Below are 22118 nucleotides of genomic sequence, written 5' to 3'. Positions count from 1 at the left end.
AGGCTATGTGCGTGTCTGTTATTTAAATTAGGCTTCATGACTCATTTAAAAACGTGCTCTGCAATTGCAAGGCGCCTGTATCCAATATATGGACAGCTAGACCACGCAAGCGCTGCGCGGGCAGGCCGACTGCTCTCAAGCGCATTTCTAGAGTCTACCAAATACCCATCTAGTCCCAGAAAGAGGACTTTTACTGTGAAATAAACTTTCCAAAACGCACGGGTCCCTCGGGAGTGAGGGCTGCTTTTGATATGCCTTTGCTCCACTTTGCGCTAAATCAAAACTGTAGGTTGGGATTTCTTCTGGAGAAGTAGGCTACCACAAACGTTTGAAGCCACTGAAACGTACTGGAGACTACTTAAGTATTGTGATTTGCGAGATGTATTGTTACCTTTATTAATGCCAAGGTACCCTACAATAATGACAACCGCAATGTAGCCTGTAGATGGAGATGAAACATAGCTCAAAAGGGATAGTATATGGAAAAAGCATAGCGGAGGGGCTTGGAGACTTTATGAAGCTGCATCTTCAGAACCAATGCTGTCCAGTCTTCAATACAGTTTGTGTAACCATATCTACATGGCGTCACCGGACGTGTTTGCACTATAGTAAAGGCTGTACACGTTCCTTGTGGAATGCACCCGGGTGGGGAAAACGATGGTAAGTGTGGTTCATGCTTCCTTAAATCAGAATTCTCCTTTTGCTGCCCGATAGCACAATTTCCAACTTTTGTTTTGGCTATGCATCCACGTGAAGGTGCTGAATTTGCATACTCTTGCTGCAATTATGTTTATTCTGTTCTCGATAAAGTTGCAGAATAGCGAACTTCCAAACTGTTTGGCTAAAACAGCTAAATCAATTCTATCTGTAGGCTACACTATCGCCAAAATGATTATGTGCCTTTATTTCATGTGATACGGAATTGTAATCCAATTTAGTCTGAAGGAAAAGAAGCAAGAAAGTGGTCAGCTCAGAGCATTTGTTATTGTTCATATTTTGACACATCAGCATTAAGAGCTGACTTCCACTATCCATTCTGTCTGTTGTGCACTGACTCCTGATCGTTTGTGAAGTGTCATTGCTTATGGTAAATGTATCAGTAGAATGAGTGGAGAAACTAGAAGTAATAAACGTTAATATTCTGATTATCTTGCATGTTGAGAAAGCATGAGAATGTATGATATTAATCTGATAGAAAATTATATGTTCATGCCTTACAAATATTCAAGTTGATAGTAAACCCACTTACAGAAAAAGTTTTAGTCAAAACACTCTTTCAACTGGGGGATCAGGAATCAAGTCTCCCAGTTCCACCAGCCAGTCCCTGCAGTCTCATATTTTCTTAATTGATTCCATACATGTAGAAAGGAGATCCTGGTTTGAACAGCTCCGTGGAATCCAAGAATAACTCCAACTTCTCATCTATTGGACCTTAAATGAAGCATATTGTGTCATGGATTTTACAACCTGTTAGTTATTGTGTTCTTTTTATATTTTGAGGAGCACTACTTCACTCCTGGCAACAACAACAAAAAGTGTTTGGCACCATAGACTGTATTTGAATAGTGATCAGCTCCATCTGCATGCAATGTTTCTGTGCTCAGCCAGCTCAAGTGAGGTAGAGAGAGGCATCTTTTCTCTTCAAACACAAGCATGCACTGACTACACCCTCAACCTCAAGTCTGCCTCAAGTCATTCAAGGGGCCCCATTGGAATTCACTGCTGTGCTCAGATGCACAAAAAAACTCAAACCCCACAGGATATTGGTTAGACACAGGGCAGTGTGAGTGCCGTCCATCCATGGTTGTATTCTCAGCTGGGATTTCAGTTCCTGGGTTTGCTTTGAAAGTGAAAGCAGCACCGTAACTTTGTGCACTTAAAGGGAAGGCCAACCGTTGTCAAATAGCATATTCCAGGCAGTAGGTCTCGACGCAGAGCAGTCCAAATAATCCCATGGTTCCTGTCTCAGACAGGATGGAGTGCTTGTCTCAATGCATTATGAATGACCCATGTAATATTGGCTTCCAAGTAAATCTGTTGGGAGGACAGGACTCCACACCACTGCAGTTCAGGGGGGCAAAACAACGCCCTCTTAACACTTAACATTAGGTTTCCCTTATGCCATAGACTAAAGATAAGGTTAAGTACTTCAAATGATTGAATTGTGATGAAAAGACTGGAGTCAAATACAGTTTCATATTAGTCCTAAACATGTTCTACAGTAGGCCTACCTGTGGATCTCTTTATATGTTCTAGTAGGACTGCGTGAAGTAGGCTAAATTACCATCCAAACACTGGCGTCTGAACTTTTGTAACTCGCACACTTTTCATCTGGGTATTAGTGTGTGTGTGTGTTCAGTGCACCCTATACACATATACACTTTCATAGGTTTCAGTGTGCACTGTGCAGGAATTCTACCTTGTGAGCTGGCATATTCACTAGGAAGAAAGGAACATGTCATAACAGCTCTGAGATCTGGCTACAAGCTCCTGTTTTATGAGGCCTGATGGGTTTGGAGCGTCTTTTCATCTCCCAGTCCCAGAGAGCATTAGGGGAAAGATGGCTCCTGGTAAAAGGTTGGTGGTTAGATTAGTCCGGTGATGTGGCTGCAGGACTGTGTGTGATACGAAGGTTTCCAGAGTGTATTTATTGATGAAAAAACAGGTTGGTCCAACTGGGGACCAGGAAAAACGCTGACGGGTTGTAGATTGCTTATAATCTCAGTAATCCACATAAAAAATACATTTGCAGGAGGGGAAGTCTGGCAGGAGGTTTCTATCACCAAATAGTGGTGAATTTGCTTGGTAAATCAAGCTTTTGTCTTGTGTTTTTGCATTCTGATGATGAAAGAATGTAATGTTGCTTATTCTGGGCCAATGTTCCACCAAAAATGTAATCCTCCTTTCTAACATCCTTCTTCTGAAGTTCCTCTCTTGCCATGGTGTGTCAGATTAAAAGCAGACCTTCTTAAATGTGCTCACACACTGCAGCCATATGGTTAGAACATTCTTTCTCAGGGGATTCATGTTTTTCATAGCTGTAACTAAGGCCTGGCGTTTATAACATATATCACTAGGCATCATTCCTTAATTTACTAACATGCGTGATTGGTGGAAGCATGACAATTAAATGAAATTGTTTAGACTAGGCTTTTTTTGTGAAAGGTTTAGATTATGGTTTCAACTTGCAACAATTGAAAGGGCAAACGTGCTCTCAAGTCGGTCCCATTATTTATCGCCGTGCAGGCAGGGTCTGGCACGGGGCCTATAAAGGGCGCTGCAAAGAGCAGTGCCTCACTGACTACTATTAAGGCTCCTGATTAACGTCTCTGTGTGAGTGTGTGCGTGTGTAATAAATCACAAATGTATTCAGCCGGCTAAATGTATCAACGGTGTGCCCCATGGGAAGTCAGTTGTCAGTATTCATTTACATGCATAGAATACAATGTTATCAGCAGCTAGCCACCCTGCCACAGGACAGTCAATTGACCTTAAGCAGTTTATACTGCAGGTGGGTGATATCAATTTGTAATTCAAAATCACACTAGGACATGCTGCTCTCATACATCATTTGAATAACTGAAATATTTTACATTTAGTGCAAATAAATGCACAAAAGTGTCCCCCTTCAAATTGCCATTGTTCTTTGGGTATATCTTGACAAATAACTGACTGATGACCTCACTGTAGGCTACACTGATCCTCTTGTCTTGTAGGCTTTACCTTGTAGATTTTCCTCTGGACACAGTGGCAGTATAGCCTTTGGGAATGTTTGGATCATGACTCTCCTGTAACTCACACATCCATCCATACAGTACTGCACATACAGTTTGCCTGTCACACTTAAGGATGTTTTCCTCTGTCATTCAGAAAACCTTCGGTGACTTGACTACTGTGATAACAGGATCTTAACAGTGATTCAGAGCTCTCCCCACCTATCTCTCCAGGCAGGCCCTGCTCTGCTCGCTGCTCGTGTGTGTGTGTGTGTGTGTGTGTGTGTGTGTGTGTGTGTGTGTGTGTGTGTGTGTGTAGAATATGTGTAGTTGTCTCTTTTGTGTCTGTGTTTACTTGATATAACCAGCACTGGGCTGACTTCTTCAGTCTCACACTGAGTGAATCATTTACTGCAGCAGATCGGCTGTTGTCACACTCCTTTACTGAGTACTGACGCCTCTGCCATAACAAAGAGGTGTTGCTGATCATGTACACGCAAACACACACACATGCACACAGGCACGCATACACACAGGCACACACACACACACACACACATGCACACAGACACGTATACACACAGGCACGCATACACACAGGCACAAGCATGCACACAGACACGTATACACACAGGCACGCATACACACAGGCACAAACACACACACAGGCACAAACACACACACATGCACACAGACACGTATACACACAGGCACGCATACACACAGGCGCAAGCACACACACATGCACACAGACACGTATACACACAGGCACGCATACACACAGGCACAAACACACACACAGGCACAAACACACACACATGCACACAGACACGTATACACACAGGCACGCATACACACAGGCACAAACACACACACATGCACACAGACACGTATACACACAGGCACGCATACACACAGGCACACACACACAAACACACGCTCACAGGACAGGCTAAGCAGCAGATGGTTGCCCCACTTCTCCTCTTCCCCTCTCTATCTCCCCATCTCTCTTTCACTCTCTCACTCTATCTGTCCTATCTTTCTCTCACACACCTGCAGAGTTCCCTTTGTAGATTAACATCATCAAGTCATTACACTGAAGGTCTCTCTGTGTGCAGCGAAGAAGGACACCTGTATCAGCCTGGCTGTCACTCAGAGAGAGGCTTGGTTAAAGAGGACAATAAAAGCACTGTTGTTCGGTTTGGGCCCCTATCTCACCACTCTTTCTCCCAGGTCCCGGGGTATAAAGCAGAATATAGACATATGACTAGCCCATTATGAGAATGGCTCTCTGTGGTATAGTAAGAGACCAGTGGAAAGGAGGATATTGCTGATGCTGACTGGGGAGGAGAATGATGAGCATCAGTTTACATTTTAGTCTATGGGACGAGCAGGTTTCTTTTCCCATGGGATGGGGTCGTTGCAGTGAAATATGCATCATCAGGTATTGTCAAGGTCACTTGGAACTCAGCATTGCTATAAATCTAGAGAGAGCGAGAGAGAGTGTTTGAGTGTGTGTGCAAGTATGTGTGTGTGTTGCCAGTAAGACTACTTTAATCCAGCCTAGGGCGTAATGTGCATTACTACTTCCACTCTAGTACACTTTCAAAACACCACTTCCTCTCTCTCCCACTCTCCCTCATGAATCTGTGTTCAACCAACCACACAGTTTATTCCTTTCCTTTCAGTATAGCCATCTTGTATAATGTTTTGCTGTGTTTTCCTCCATTACACTTCCGGTCAGTGTGATCTCTCAGGCAGCAGAGATGTGGTGACTGATTCAATTAAGATCTTCCCCTGTCTGATATCAATGGAGAGATCTCATGCTGCCTTTTCTATGCCATCACGTCATATTACTGTCAGATGATGGACTTTGTTCTCCCTCACCACTCACCAGTCAACACTACAGCAGAATTGTTTGTTGTGATGTTCTGTGTGGTTTTACAAAGCAGTCTGTGGATTTATTGCATTCTTTGTTAACCTTCTCGTTGTATGCGGTTTATTGAAAGGGAGGTTCTCGCTTATTTTTCTCTTTCAAAGTTACCTCAGCGCTGGGCTAAATGGTCATGTGAGACAAATTTTCCCTTTGACTAGAACATCTATTTAATGCACACAATAATACTCTACATGAACATAGAAATAATTAATTTCATGTTAGAAAATGTCAATACCCCCTAAACCTCCTGTGCCCATACAGACAGACACACATGTGCACTCATGCAAATAGATATAGTTTTACACAATTTCACACATACAATTCATACATGTCCATTAACTGAGTAATATTCTGTGTGTAGTCACAGTGTATCCGTTTTGCCATGGTAGAATGGCGAGATAATTTACTCCTTTGTTCTGCCATGCAGGAGTTTCATTCTCAATGGGTGATTAACTGCAACGTATCAGCAGGAAAGAGAGAGAGCCTCCCTCCACATGCTAGTGTACGTGGTTATGCTAATAGAGCTGCAACCCAGTGCTTTTCCAGAATATGACTGTGACAGTCCCTAAAGCCTGACCACCAAGCCAGTCTGTTCTCCTCCCACTGAACAAGACTACTTCGGGAGCTCTTTTCAGATGCTATTCTCTGTGTAATATTAGTGCTATTCGTCGACAGTATTCACCCTCACCCTTTCTCCCTTTTCTCTCTCTCTCCCCTCCCACTCTCTATCCCTACCTCCACCTTTCTCTCTTCCACCCTTCCTCTCCTCTTTCTCCTCCTCCCCCTCTCCGCTAAACACAGAAAATAATGAGACAGATTTTCTCCTAATCTTCTTTGAATTCTGTAAAGCATTTGTTGCATGTCTCAGCATTCCTGCAAACCTGTCCTTGAGCGTTCCGTCTACTAAAGGAGAAGAGATGTAAAAAGAATGGAAAGTTACGGCATCAGACACCTGGCCTGCTGAAACGAGTGGGAGGCTACAGCCTATTAGGAGTCCAGCCTCGCGGTTGTCATAGCTGGCATTAGACTGACATGGAACACAGACAAATGCTGAACAAATATTGGTAAAGATCACTGCAAGAAAGGTAATTGACGAGGATGACTCCACTCAATAAAGTTAAGCTACTGTATACTTCCTGTATTCTTCTAGTGTTCTTTGTGTTACATAGGTGCTAAGATGTGTTGTGTGGCCATGTAAAACCATTCAACTGCAGCCATGCAAAACAACAATGACTTTGTGTCAAATTCAAACTATTTTGTTTTTGTGATGATTAAAATTCCTATCAAACGTGACACCAAGGCATTTGTCTTGTTTTTCTGTGCTGTGGTTTGGTGTTGACCTGTGTATCATACCCCCTTGATGTGCATGTCTGCTATGGAGAAGTGCTAAAGCCACAAAAAATCTACAAGATGTCTTCATGTTGACACAGTCGCACAGGCACACAGACACAACAGTCGCACAGGCACACAGGCACACAGGCACACAGGCACACAGACACACGGACACACAGGCACACAGGCACACAGGCACACAGGCACACAGGCACACAGACACACGGACACACAGGCACACAGGCACACAGACACAACAGTCGCACAGGCACACAGACACACAGACACACGGACACACAAGGTGCTACATGACTGACCACTAATTAGAGCCGGTTGGTCAAACCACTGGGAAAACAAACTGATCCGACACTTGGCTTACATCCTGAATGGCAACCTATTCCTTAGATAGTGCAATACTTTTGACCAGGGCTGTAGTGCACTAAATAGGGAATAAGGTGCCTTTTGAGCTTCACCTGCCCGTGGCACAAAACCCACAAGAAAATAGACCCTGTGTGCGTCTCAAATGACACCCTATTCCCTATGTAGTGCACTACTTTTGTGCAGGGTTTGGAAAGGCTCAAGACAGGGTGTAGCTGTGTCACTTCCACAAAATTCCAGGATGTTGGAACATATGTATAATGTGTTCTTGGAGAGCAGGTTTTATTAGTGAGTGTGAGTGAGTCTTTTGGCTCTGCCAGGTGGAGGCTGGTGCAGTGCGTCACGAGTGAGGGTGTTGGACCGTGGCATCGTGAAGCTTCATCCACCCACCGCCAAAGAATATCTCTGCTGCTCAGGAGCTTATTACAATGTACATTACAGTATAGGTGCAGGACATATCTTATACAAATTAATCCATAGAGATACAACCTATGGACACTTCTTTAGATGTGAGAGGATTGGACAGGTGCAAGCAATATGGCGGGAATTTCACATGGCCTATCAGAGGGCAAGATGGAGCTACCACCATATTCTGGTGGTATACTATATTCTACCTATCCAACTATCTCAGATCTACACATATGCCTGGGGGTTAGGTGTTGATTTTTTTGCGTCCTATGAGTCAGCTGGGTAAGTAGTAGATCTTATTTAGACAGGGATCTCCACAGACTTCTAAAAGCCCATCAGGACCCCTGACTCAGTCAGAACTACTGGCATGACATTCTTTCAGAACAGCATAAGGAAATCCATTCACAGGTGGGGTATGAGAAAGCTGTAAAACTGTCGTCAGCCACCGACTGGGAAAATATCTCATGGGTTTGAAACATTCCTTCCGTCGAATTCCCTCAGAGAGAGAGAAAGGAGAGAAGAAAGAAAAGGAGAGAGGCAGGCAGAGGGACAGCTGATGTATGTTGTCTTTCTGAGAGATGACTGCTTTCTCCTACTATTGGTTATATAAACAGTAGAGTTGCATTGTGGGCCAGTAAAGCTGATCCTTGATGGCAGTTTCTGGCTGTCACTCAGAGAGCGGCTTGGTTAAAGAGGAGAATATTCACATTTTCATCTAAATGTAACTCAGACAAAATAGAAAAGATTAGAAACAAAAACATGGAAGAAGCTAAGTTATATTCATAATAATACTGTATGTACAGTTGAAGTCGGAAGTTTATGTACACCTTAGCCAACTACATTTATACTCAGTTTTTAATAATTCCTGATATTTAATCCTAGTAATAATTCCCTGTTTTAGGTCAGTTAGGATCACCACTTTATTTTAAGAATGTGAAATGTCAGAATAATAGTAGAGATAATAATTTATTCAGCTTTTATTTCTTTCATCACATTCTCAGTGGGTCAGAAGTTTACATACACTCAATTAGTATTTGGTAGCAAATTTTCCATGAGATTGAGGTCAGGGCTTTGTGATGGCCACTCCTATACCTTGACTTTGTTGTCCTTTAGCCATTTTGCCACAAATTTGGAAGTATGCTTGGGGTCATTGTACATTTGGAAGACCCATTTGCGACCAAGCTTTAACTTCCTGACTGATGTCTTGAGATGTTGCTTCAATATATCCACATCATTTTCTTTCCTCATGATGCCATCTATTTTGTGAAGTGCACCAGTCCCTCCTGCAGCAAAGCACATGCAGCGACCCCCGTGCTTCACTGTTGGGACGGTGTTCTTTGGCTTGCAAGCCTCCCCCTTTTTCTTCCAAACATAACGATGGTCATTATGGCCAAACAGTTCTATTTTTGTTTCATCAGACCAGAGGACATTTGGGGACAAAAAGTACGATTTTTGTCCCCATGTGCAGTTGCAAACCGTAGTCTGGATTTTTTAATGGCGGTTTTGGAGCAGTGGCTTCTCCCTTGCTGAGCGGCCTTTCATGTTATGTCAGTATAGGACTCGTTTTACTGTTGATATAGACACTTTTGTACCTGTTTCCTCCAGCATCTTCACAAGGTCCTTTGCTGTTGTTCTGGGATTGATTTGCACTTTTCGCACCAAAGTATGTTCATCTCTAGGAGACAGAACCTGTCTCCTTCCTGAGCGGTATGGCGGCTGCGTGGTCCCATGGTGTTTATACTTGCGTACTATTGTTTGTACAGATGAACGTGGTACCTTCAGGTGTTTGGAAATTGCTCTCAAGGATGAACCAGACTTATGGAGGTCTACAATTTTTTTTCTGAGGTCTTGGCTGATTTCTTTTCATTTTCCCATGATGTCAAGCAAAGAGGCACTCAGTTTGAAGGTAGGCCCTGAAATACATCCACAGGTATACATCCAATTGACCCAAATTGACTCTTGAAATTTGTGGAGTTGTTGAAAAACGAGTTTTAATGACTCCAACCTAAGTGTATGTAAACTTCTGACTTTAACTGTATGTGAAGATCGAATGGAACCATAATATTTAGTCTTTATTCTTTTATTAGGATCCCCATTAGCTGTTGCCAAGGCAGCAGATACTCTTCCTGGGGTCCGAACAGAAATGAAACATTACATCATTCAAAACATCATATAAATTTACTTTGCTCCATTATTACATTACAAATTTACAATACTATATTATATTACTGAGAATAATGTGTTGTTGCTTGTGTGTGTGTGTGTGTGTGTGTGTGTGTGTGTGTGTGTGTTCAAAGTCAGCGTTGTGCCATGAGCCTCTATAGCTATACCATAGCCTTTATAGCTCTATACCATAGCCTTTATAGCTCTATACCATAGCCTCTATAGCTCTATACCATAGCCTCTATAGCGCTATACCATAGCCTCTATAGCGCTATACCATAGCCTCTATAGCGCTATACCATAGCCTCTATAGCTCTGTACCATAGCCTCTATAGCTCTGTACCATAGCCTCTATAGCTCTATACCATAGCCTCTATAGCTCTATACCATAGCCTCTATAGCTCTGTACCATAGCCTCTATAGCTCTGTACCATAGCCTCTATAGCTCTATACCATAGCCTCTATAGCTCTGTACCATAGCCTCTATAGCTCTATACAATAGCCTCTATAGCTCTATACAATAGCCTCTATAGCTCTATACCATAGCCTCTATAGCTCTATACAATAGCCTCTATAGCTCTATACAATAGCCTCTATAGCTCTATACAATAGCCTCTATAGCTCTATACAATAGTCTCTATAGCTCTATACCATAGCCTCTATAGCTCTATACCATAGCCTCTATAGCTCTATACAATAGCCTCTATAGCTCTGTACCATAGCCTCTATAGCTCTATACAATAGCCTCTATAGCTCTGTACCATAGCCTCTATAGCTCTATACCATAGCCTCTATAGCTCTATACCATAGCCTCTATAGCTCTATACAATAGCCTCTATAGCTCTGTACCATAGCCTCTATAGCTCTATACAATATCCTCTATAGCTCTGTACCATAGCCTCTATAGCTCTATACCATAGCCTCTATAGCTCTATACCACAGCCTCTATAGCTCTGTACCATAGCCTCTATAGCTCTATACCATAGCCTCTATAGCTCTATACAATAGCCTCTATAGCTCTGTACCATAGCCTCTATAGCTCTATACCATAGCCTCTATAGCTCTATACCATAGCCTCTATATCTCTGTACCATAGCCTCTATAGCTCTATACCATAGCCTCTATAGCTCTATACCATAGCCTCTATAGCTCTATACCATAGCCTCTATAGCTCTATACCATAGCCTCTATAGCTCTGTACCATAGCCTCTATAGCTCTGTACCATAGCCTCTATAGCTCTATACCATAGCCTCTATAGCTCTGTACCATAGCCTCTATAGCTCTATACAATAGCCTCTATAGCTCTATACAATAGCCTCTATAGCTCTATACCATAGCCTCTATAGCTCTATACAATAGCCTCTATAGCTCTATACAATAGCCTCTATAGCTCTATACAATAGCCTCTATAGCTCTATACAATAGCCTCTATAGCTCTATACCATAGCCTCTATAGCTCTATACCATAGCCTCTATAGCTCTATACCATAGCCTCTATAGCTCTATACAATAGCCTCTATAGCTCTGTACCATAGCCTCTATAGCTCTATACAATAGCCTCTATAGCTCTATACAATAGCCTCTATAGCGCTATACAATAGCCTCTATAGCTCTATACAATAGCCTCTATAGCTCTATACCATAGCCTCTATAGCTCTATACCATAGCCTCTATAGCTCTATACCATAGCCTTACCATAGGTTTGAATAACATTGAGAGCATATTCCATAGAGATCCATCTGAATGGATTTATCTCTATGGCATACATACTCTATATGCGATGGAGACTTTATGGAATGGGCCCGGTTTGTATTTAGGCTCATGCCACAGAAAAGTAATTCATCATCACAGAGGCTGTAGTAGAAGTAAGCCATCCAGAATCTGTCTGTGTCCCAAATGGCACCCTATTCCCTATGGGCCATGGTCAAAAGGAGTCCACTATATACCATTTGGCACGCAGTATCTGTCAGCACATTCTGGATGGTCTGGCATGCAGAAGGGAATGCTACAATATCTATGTGTGTGCCATAATATTTGTCTCAGCTCAGTAACTGTAACTTTCCTACAGTATAAGCAGAGGTAAGCCCAGCTAATGGCTGAAAAAGGCTTTATTTACACTTGTCTGAGTGTAAATGAGATACATGTGGATCAACTCTCAATCTCTTTCTCTCTCACCTTAGTGTTTCAACAGAATAACTTACCAAATCTATATATTTTTTTGAAACACAGGTTGTTTAATTTTTTGGTTTACCCTCGTCCTTCAGTCTGTGTACTGATTTGTCAACCTCTGAGAGATGTAAGTTTCCTCTTCTGTATACACATACTGTAATCTGAGCTGTTCAGTTCAAGTGGCCGACCAACGACCATACAATTTAGAGAGTAAATATATTTTATTTATAGCTCTGCTCCATTATAATCATGGCTTTTTGGTGGTTTGCTCCAAACTACAGACCTAACTTTCTCTTTGTTTCCTGTTTCCCATGCATGCAGGCCTTAAGAATGTGGTCCAAGTTCTGCTGCAAGAGGTGGGCAGTGTGGGCCTTCCTCCTCCTCTTTACCCTGTCTGTGGTGGTGATCAACACCCTCCCCTTCCCCCCCTCTGAGACACGCAGGCTGCCCTCACGAGGCCTGAGCTCTGCTGGAGCCGGGGGGTATAAAGCGAGGGTAAGACCCAGGGAAAGGGCCACATTGGCCCCTCACCACCACCACCACCATCTTCCTCTACCCCTCAACGGTCACAGTGGAGGTTGGAAGCAGAGTGACAAAGTCAAAGAGTCCTCCAAGCATCACCTGGTGAAGGACCAGCCCAAACTGGATAGGAGAGCAGCTAGCATGACAGGTGAGAGAACTCACAGCAACTACAAGAAGAATCGTAAAACTAAGGGCATCGCCTCCAAAAGGAAAGAGAAGAAAGAGATGCCGCCAAGTTCTATTAGAGACAAACAACATGATACCACGCCATTGACAGTCAATGCTGTGCTAATAATGCATGATGGAAGCCATCTAACCAACTGCAGTGGTTCAGAGCTCTCCACCCAACCACCACCTCTTCCCAGACAAGAGAACGTCCACCCAGCCGTGCCTCAAACTGTAGCTCGTAGCCAGAGCCTCCCTTCTACTGCAGACCTCGGCCTGTCTGACTCTGAGCACAAATGTACTCCAGATGAACAGAGACAGGACCAGGGGCAAACCGGGCAGGCAGGGAAGGCAGCGAGGAAGAACTTAACCAAGCAGCAGGCTGTGAAAAAGGTCCCCAGACAACTCAGGAAACATGACAGACAGCCTTCGTCTGGGCGTAAAGAGACCCGGCCCACAGCGGAAACAGCAGCAGAAGCAGAGAAAGGGAGTGAGGGAGGGGGCCATTGGTGTAAGATGTCAGCTGGAGAGAGGGAGTTTCCAGACACTGACACGCGGAGAATAAGGACTGAGGACACTGACTCTGTGCCATGGCTCAGCAAGGATGATATTCACAAGATGGAGTTCCTCTCGGGCAGTGAGGTTGTCAGTAAGGCCAGGGTCCCAGCCCACGGACAGGTCCTCCATGTAGGGCTGGGTGCCCCTCATCATCCCCCTTCTTTTGGGGCTCCATTGGCTGACCACAGTGGGCACTGCCAACAGGGTCTGTGTGCCCTGATCAAACGTCCAGACGACTGGTTCGAAGTCTTCGCTTTCCATTTAGACCGTGTTCTCGGCTTGAACAGGAGTCTGCCCACAGTGCTCAGGGACTTCCACAGTGACATCCTGCCTTATAAATACACCAGAGGGGCAGCCAGACCCGTGGTGTGGTGGGACCCAGGCATCCAGCACCTGGCTGATGATGACAATGACCAGAACTCGTTCCCTCTCACCTGGCCCCAGTACCAGAGCCTGCTGAGGGCCAGGTGTGGCAGTGGCAGCGGCGTGGCCCTCAACAAGACCCCCTGTGTGGGGGTTCACCATGCAGAGTGGGGGCGCCTGGCACTCTTTGACTTCCTCTTACAGGTACACTGTATAGAACAACTGATAACGCTGTATCCTCCAATCACACTTGTTAAACCCTTTTATTTAACTTATTAATAGCATTGATTTGAACCTTTAAGAGATACATTGGCTAGAGTAAAGAGGTCAGAAAAACTGATAGGTAGTGAATATGTGACTGTTAGATTTTATATGGCTCCTAATGCCAGGCATTCTAACCCGATCTTAATTCCTAACCGTATCCCTAACCTTAGCCATAACCTTAACTCATTTTTATCCTGATGTGCCACTCAAACGTACACATCCAAACTGATAGCGTTCTATATCCTTTCAATCACACCATGTGAAGACAACCTATTGAAATAATGCATAGACTAGAGTTCTGATTGAAATCTCACCTCACCTTGAGAGATGTAAGTTTTGTAGTTGTTATTCCAGTACGCTGTATAAACTGACAGTTAGCTAGTGATTCACTTAACGTCACTATGGAGGGCCCAGTTGATAAGGACTCATGAGGTCAGGCAGACTGGGAAAATTCATGGGCCCTGGTCAAAAGTAGTGCACTACAAAGGAAATAGTTTGCCATTTGGGATGCTGATCTTGTTTTGCATTTATATTAAAGAACATTCTCACTGGATGAAATCCACCGACCTCGTCTAATAGTAGGCTGGCAGTCCTTGATAATGAGCCTATTTGAGCACTGGATTGTATTGCCAAGGTCTTATCATCTGAAGAACTCTACTCACACCGGCCAATGAAAAGAGTGTGACTTTCTCTGTCTGGAGCGATAAATGTAATTGATTATCAGATAATTATGTTTTTTCATGGTGAGTGCATCCCGTCAGCTTACTAGATATGCAACATAATAAGTCATTATCATTCTTCCTACTAGATGAATGAACATTATCACTCTCCCTACTACAGTAGATTAATGTATCAGCGCAGTTCAATAAAAAATCAACACAATGTTTGTCTCTAATTTAGCTTCAAACTCGTTTATGATCTGCCAGTGATTTATAATGAAGTTGGAGTTCTTTATTGTGTAAGAAATGATTGCTCATGGTCCTTGTAAGAGCTAGATGGAGGACCATTTTGTGTGTGTGTGAGTGTGTGTGTATGTGTGTGTGTGTGTGTGTGTGTGTGTGTGTGTGTGTGTAAAGCTGAGACATCCTGAGAGGATGTAATTAATACGGGATTGATAAGGCCAGCTCTGCCACAGTCCCACTCTAAATGGAGTAGTATGTCAGTCTAACTCTGCATGGGGAATATCTAAGCTCCCGTTAGGGAATGAGAGGTGGCAATGAAGCCAACAACCCAATGATGTTTATTGCAAGTAAGAGAGAGTTGGTACGTATGGTATAGACAGAGTACAATGTACAATATTTGATACACACAAACACACACACCAGTCTCGGTCTTCATCAGGCCTCTAAAGACCCAATTTCTGGCCCCTGGCAGTGTGAAGTCAAAGTCAGGGTTGCCATGGTGATGCTCGGCAATCATGGATGCCTAAGTCCACATTAGGAAGGACTGAGAGGAAAGTGATAGCAGCTGCTCCTCTCGCTGTCTGTCTCTATAGCCAAAAGGAAGTCCATTTCTTTGTTTAGAAAACCGCCCCAGAAGAAATAAAGAGTGTGCTGGTGCGCTCTGATGGGTGAAAACTACAAGGCCATGGAGACTTAGTATTAGGTGCTCTTTGAAAAGGGTGGTCTATGACTGGCAGAAAAATGATGGGGATGAAGGACACCACATAGTAAACAAAGCATTTAGAAAAAATGTCATGGTGCTTACATTTTCTATCCATTACTTTGTTACTGCAGGGTGAACAGTCATCGTTACATAGCCAATACAGATTGGGGGCAGAATACATATTGTTTCAGAAAATAATATCTCACAATGAGAAGGAAAAGAGGCCGAGGAAACAAAAACTATTGGAAAATGTCTCTAAAAGAGATGAGTCACAAATTGCGTTCTTTGATTGTGTTCAATCTATATTCTCTCACTTTGGAGGCTATTACAGCGTTTTATCCATGCTACCCATTCTATTAAAAATAGAAAACTATTCAATAGAACAGCCAGCCACTGAACCAACTCAGCTGTAGAAAAATCTGATAAAGATAAAGAAAGACTGCCTTTTCTCTGTGAGATGGAATAGGTAACCGAACTGTGGGGGGAGAGAATAGTGGCTAAATACAAAATGGAACCCTATTTCCTAAATAGTGCACTAGATTTGACCGGCTCTGATCAAAAGTAGTGCACTATATAGGGAATAGAGTGCCATTTGGGTTGCGGCGAGCCACTGTATGAATAATACATGAGTAGTCTCTTTGCAGAAGTCAATACTTGTAACATGGCCAACTGTTAATAGCATTGTATTGATTGTATTGATTCAGTGGAATTGCTGACTGGGACCCTGTAACACTTGTTCCTACCTGCTCATTTAACACATCTAATGGCTCTGATGGGGAACCTAACACCAATTAGCAAGGGGAACAGTGTGAAGGACACACAGTCACACACGCACTTCGCCTGGGGAGTACAGAGGAGACAGAGGACCTTGCGCCAAGTGTCCTTGTTGTTGGTCATTGCCTTGGATGCTTTGAATTGCCATTGTAGGCTAAGAAGGCTACTGATATATTGCTATGAATTAGTTGTGAGTAGGCTTGTTGTTTCACTTGTGATGTTATTGTGTGTGATATAGACCTTAATAGCATGTCCTGTTTCCCAGAGACTTGGTGATGGTGTAATACTGTATGTCAACACTGGAACTGTATCCAGGAGACTCTTGTACTGTGTCCCTACGCGAATGAGTGTATTCTAGTGGAAGGGTGAAATGTAGTAGGGATGTGAGAACTCCTGAAGGCGCTAAAGAAGTGAAGCGAAATGGTGTGGTGTGAGTTTTACCACAGAGAGGCCCAGACAGACCTGGGGGCATATCTCACCTTGGTAACACTCAGAGGAGTGTGGCAATGCCTTCACTTCTCAGTTTAACAGCAAGGATGACATTGCTCCCTTCCTCCCCCGACAGTTGGTTTATTCTGCAGTATAATGAGGAAGAGAATGGTACCACAGGTATTGATGTTGCGTCATTATATTTCGGGATTTTTTTGGTGTGAATATGCAACAAAAAAAACAACTGCTGTGAATACATACATGCATGAACAAATGCAAAATGATGGGTGTTAACTTTGAAAAAAGTGCTTCCTTCTTTAAACAGTGATTATTGAAGTTGGTGAAGTGGAGAGAAGTCAGCCTGAAGTTAGAATAGATATACATTTAAAGTACACTTAAATGTTTGGCTTTACTATAGCATTCTTGTTCATAGAATTGGACTTAATGCAATAAATGAGGTGGCAAAAGAAGCAGTCTTACTGCTTTCGCTAGCTTGCTCTGGTTTGCCCTCACTGCAGGTGATTGACCTATAATGACTGATCCACCTCTTTACTGTAGTCAAAGTTCCCGCAGGGGTCTGTCTCACACAAGTAACTACCTCCTCACCACCACCACCCCCCCACTCCTCCTCTCACCACCCCCCCACTCCTGCTCTCACCATTCCACTCCTCCTCTCACCTCCCTCTCGCTCCTGCTCTCACCATTCCACTCCTCTCACCTCCCTCTCGCTCCTGCTCTCACCATTCCACTCCTCCTCTCACCTCCCTCTCGCTCCTGCTCTCACCATTCCACTCCTCCTCTCACCTCCCTCTCGCTCCTGCTCTCATGCCAAAGGCTTAAGCTGTAACTGTCACTATCTCTACCAACACTTAGGCCTTACTTGGCTGCATTTGGATTTCTGTCAACAAAATGATGACTGACTGCATAGCAAACAAGCGGTAAGAGTTATTTGCTATGGTTGATGATTTCAGAAAGTAAATACATTTTCTACTTGTTTCTTGTAGTCACCCTTGTTTTTCCTCTTGGAAAGCTGTTCTGGAGTCTGAAGTTCTTTATAAAGAAAGGACCGAAGAGATCCTATAAATCAGGAGTTCCCAACCTTTTTTCACCAGGGCCCCTTTTTCACATGTAAAACATGAATTTGTTTCATTTGCGGGACCTAGGAAAATGGTGTTGTTTTGAAACTCATTTCCTGCAATTCTAGGTTTTTTAATGATAATAATCATAATAATGGATAAAGAAAATGAAGTCTAAACCGTTATCAAATATGTTTTATTATGATAATTTATATGAACACTCAATTAAATTATTCACATTCTATTTAGCAGAAAGTGAATAGATCAATTGACAGCCACAGAGTCAGATTGTTTAAGATTACTTCCCAAGCAAAGTCTAAAACAATGCATAGTCCAATTTCGTTCACTCCTTAACTTTAGAAGGTTGTAGCTCAGCTTCTGAATGTCATAGAGACCAATCAAATATAATCCCATGTGCATCAGAGCTGTATCTTCCTTGAGTGTTGTACCGCTTGTTTCTAGCCTAAAGAATCACAGATTTATGTGTTGTTTTAGATCGGTATACAATCAGGAATTGTAAAAACAAAAACAATTGGGAACCCCTGCGATAAATCACAGTCCTGTATGTACTGTAATTCTATGGAAAAGTCCTTGTTGATGATCAATCCCAACTAATCCATGTTCTTCCATCCCCCCGTGCAGGTGAATGATCGTCTGGACCGGTACTGCTGCGGTTTCCAGCCTGACCCAGCAGAACCATGTGTGGAGAACCTGCTACATACCAAGTGCAGGAACTCAAAGGATCTAGTGCTGGTTCACATCCTGGTAACTATCATATCACACCCAAAAAAACATCACATGGACATAATGTATGGGCCATTCTGGCTCAGACAAGGCTTACTTACTTACTCGGACATAATATAAAATAATAGCCTGCAGGAGGTTTATGAGGAGGCTTGTCTAAATAATCTAATTGGACAATGTAAACAGACCTCTACATGTATTCATATTATTACTACTATCCAGACCTTTTCTTCTTAACAAAGAGAATTCCGATGTTGGACAAAGATGATCACCATTCTTTTACAACTGCTCTGTGGAAAAATGACTCCCTCGTTCCACTGAACCTGCTGAACTCATTGCTGATACTTGGTACTTGCTCTTGACAAAGACAAATATAATTCTATTAAGCGCATTGCACTTTATTATTTCAGCTGTTGTAGAAAGGATTAGGAGTTGACTTTGTATCTATATATTGGATTCTTGACCTGGCTCACTGTAATATAGTGTATCTTGTGATGTGCATATCATTCTTAGTCTATCTTCTTGATGTGCAGTATAATACCTGCCAAACTGTGTATGTGACCAATAAACTTTGGTCACTGATTTATAGTTTGATTATATAGTGAGTAATATCTAGTTTAAAGTTAATCTCCCGAGCGTTTATCTAATTTCATAATTACTATATTAATATCTTATCAAAGAGATACAGTTAGTGTTGATGATACTTTATGCTAAACTATACTGTGTCTGTCTATGTTTTTTTCTACAGGTGAGGAGGGTAGAGCCTACCAGACTGGTGTTTATAGACAATTCAGGCAGGCCAAATCATCCCCATGACAACCTCAACTTCCGCTTAGTAGAGGGCATCGATGAGTGAGTACAAACATCTATAATCCAATCTCTATTCAAAGACAGACAGAATCATGGAAATAGGCTTAGTCTGCCAGAACTCCGGCCAAAAGTACTGCACTATATAGGGAATTGGGTACCATTTAGGAAGCACCTTAGTGTACAGAAGCTCAGTTGAACCCTACATCAACCCCACATCACACAGCCTTAATGTGTGTTTCCTAAATCCAGTGAAGCGAGTGGGCGGATCTTCACAACTCTAGCTATGCAGTGTTGTTATTTCTTTCTGAATTCTTCAGAGATGAAGTATAACTGTTGGTAGATGAAACTAAAATAGGCCACATCATCACAATATGCTCAGTCAATTGGGTTTGATATCTTTTGTCTGGTATTTGTCTGGATTTGACAGTCTTACTGTATTTTCCTGGCAGGTTTCCAGAGAGAGCCGTATCAGTTCTCCAGTCTGGCTGTTTGGAGAGCATGCTCCTGAGCTCCCTGTATATGGACAAGCAATTCTGGGAGAGCCGAGGGGGGGCACGTGGCCTGAAACCTCTCATCCACACTGTTGAGCAGAGAGGGAGGATTCTGCTGCAGCACATCCACGACAAGAGACTGAGACTGAACAGGGATCTGTGAATCCAATGGCCCAGAAAGCACCCAGCAGTACATTCATTTCATCCAGGCAGGGGGTGCCTGTGACAGACGTAGAAGCCTCCTCAAGGTCCCGGGCAGCCTAAAGACACAGGATGTGTCTCAAATGGCACCCTATTCCCTATATAGTGCACTACATATGACCACAGCCCTTCATTGTCTATAACACCCTACGGGCCCTGGTCAAAGGTAGTGCACTATATAGTGAAGAGGGTGCTCTTTGGGCCGCAGATACAGTATGCCTGTTCCATGCTGGTTGTGGTTCCCATCCATGTTGTATCCATACATCTTGTCAACATCCCTCAAGGCAAGCAAATTATGTTATTGAAATTGCACCGTCTTCTTCACTGCCTGTTTATGAGGTGAGTTTTGTATTTTCGAATAAAAAATAGCAGATTTAACGATTGATGTAATGTCTGTTTTATGAGATAAGCATTCAGCTGTAATCTTAAAATGAAAGATTTTAGATCAATGAATAGCTTCTGAACTGGATCCAGGAGTCTTGTCGATAAGAAAATACCAAACCTTTTATAAGACTGTGCTCCTAAGGCAACGATGAGGAAAAAAACTCAATTGGGTTAAGGAACACTATTATTATTATTATTATTAATATTAGTATTATTGCTGAACATTGGACTTATTGAATATGTTCCAGGACATTTAGACAATGATGACTCCACGCCAATTAATGAACAATGGACAATATATTGAAGTGACCTACAGACTGGGGTTGCTTCCTTGTGGGGCTACAGCACATTGCATTCCTATGGGCTAAACTGTTTAGGATAGATGGCCAGTCCCATAGACTTCGACACAATTCACTTATTTAACATGCTTTTCTATGTTTAAGTTTATTTTGACTATATTGCTAATAATAATGAGGATATTTGACTGTTTAGGCTTGCATTTATGTTGTTATATTTATCCTACTTATTGACTCAAGACATTTCAGTTTTTCATTTTTAATTCATTTGTAAAAAAAAATAATCTAAAAACATAATTCCACCTTGACATTATGGGATATTGTGTGTAGGCCAGTGACACAATCTCCATTTAATCGATTTTAAATTCAGGCTGTAACACAAACAGAATGCGGAAAAAGTCAAGGGGTGTGAATACTTTCTGAAGGTACCTCTATTTTCTCCAATCAAGAAACTAGAAATTCGACATATGAGCTTGCCTGAAAGAAACACAATCCTAATTGTAATTAACTAAATAAATGTATAATGATCAATATAAATTTGGTTAATGACACCCAGATTCTATGGGATACCACCAAAGGTTTTATTAAAAATAATGCAACTGAATTTGCATCTGGGTTGAATGAAGATATCAGAATTGGAAATGTTGCTAACTGTGTTAGAGCGTTCTAAACAAACACTCTTTTCAGACCAGGTAGGTATTACTCTTTCCAAAGTTAAGACAGCATTCTATTTATTGATAAGACAGAGAGCAGAATAGCCATCCTTCGAGTAAGACCCAACCATTACTTCCATGGTAATTGTCCTAGTTGTTTCCTGACCAACAAACTACGCAGTAATGATCAATTAGCTGATATAGCAACTATTGAATCTGAAATATCAAAACCCAAATTAATCAATCAAATACTGCTTCTATAAATAACTGTACACTTTTGATTGTAAATCTACACCAAACCAGACTAAGGACTAGATTCAATCAGATCAAGCCTTAACCGGTGATAGCAGACACCTGCATAAATCAATGAGCAGCTGCTCTTGCGATCTTTGTCACGAAGCACACCTGCACCACTTGAGTTAGAAGTTCAGAAATTGTAGGCTATATAAAAATTATTATGTTCAAATTGAAAAATCATTCAGCTAAATAAGGAAGATTTCTATCATCCTAATCGAGGTGTAGATTACATTTCAGTGTTTGAACTTGTAAACAAGGCTGCATGGGATTTCTTTGTGCAGAAAATGAGAATGTTTGCTTTAGGTATAATTCCACGAGCCACTTGTGGATGTGGCAGCTCAAATGCAGTTCCACCTCCGACACCATCAAAAACAACCGCTATGTGG

General features: G+C 42.4%; 1 protein-coding gene across 1 annotated transcript; it reads left to right on the top strand.

Moving 5' to 3' along the window:
- The first annotated feature begins 265 nt into the window (after nucleotides 1-265).
- On the top strand, nucleotides 266-20480 carry LOC116353118 (Golgi-associated kinase 1A). The gene is made up of 5 exons (XM_031786902.1): nucleotides 266-660; nucleotides 12422-13912; nucleotides 18499-18621; nucleotides 19349-19452; nucleotides 19860-20480. Exons 1-5 carry the CDS (start codon nucleotides 658-660, stop codon nucleotides 20062-20064), a joined length of 1926 nt encoding a protein of 641 aa, XP_031642762.1. The 5' UTR covers nucleotides 266-657; the 3' UTR covers nucleotides 20065-20480.
- The last annotated feature ends 1638 nt before the right edge of the window (nucleotides 20481-22118 follow it).

The sequence above is a fragment of the Oncorhynchus kisutch genome, linkage group LG13, assembly GCF_002021735.2.
Source record: "Oncorhynchus kisutch isolate 150728-3 linkage group LG13, Okis_V2, whole genome shotgun sequence".
Lineage (NCBI taxonomy): Eukaryota > Metazoa > Chordata > Actinopteri > Salmoniformes > Salmonidae > Oncorhynchus > Oncorhynchus kisutch.
Note: the sequence above shows the minus strand (reverse complement) of the source record. Positions and strands in the feature narration are given on the sequence as shown.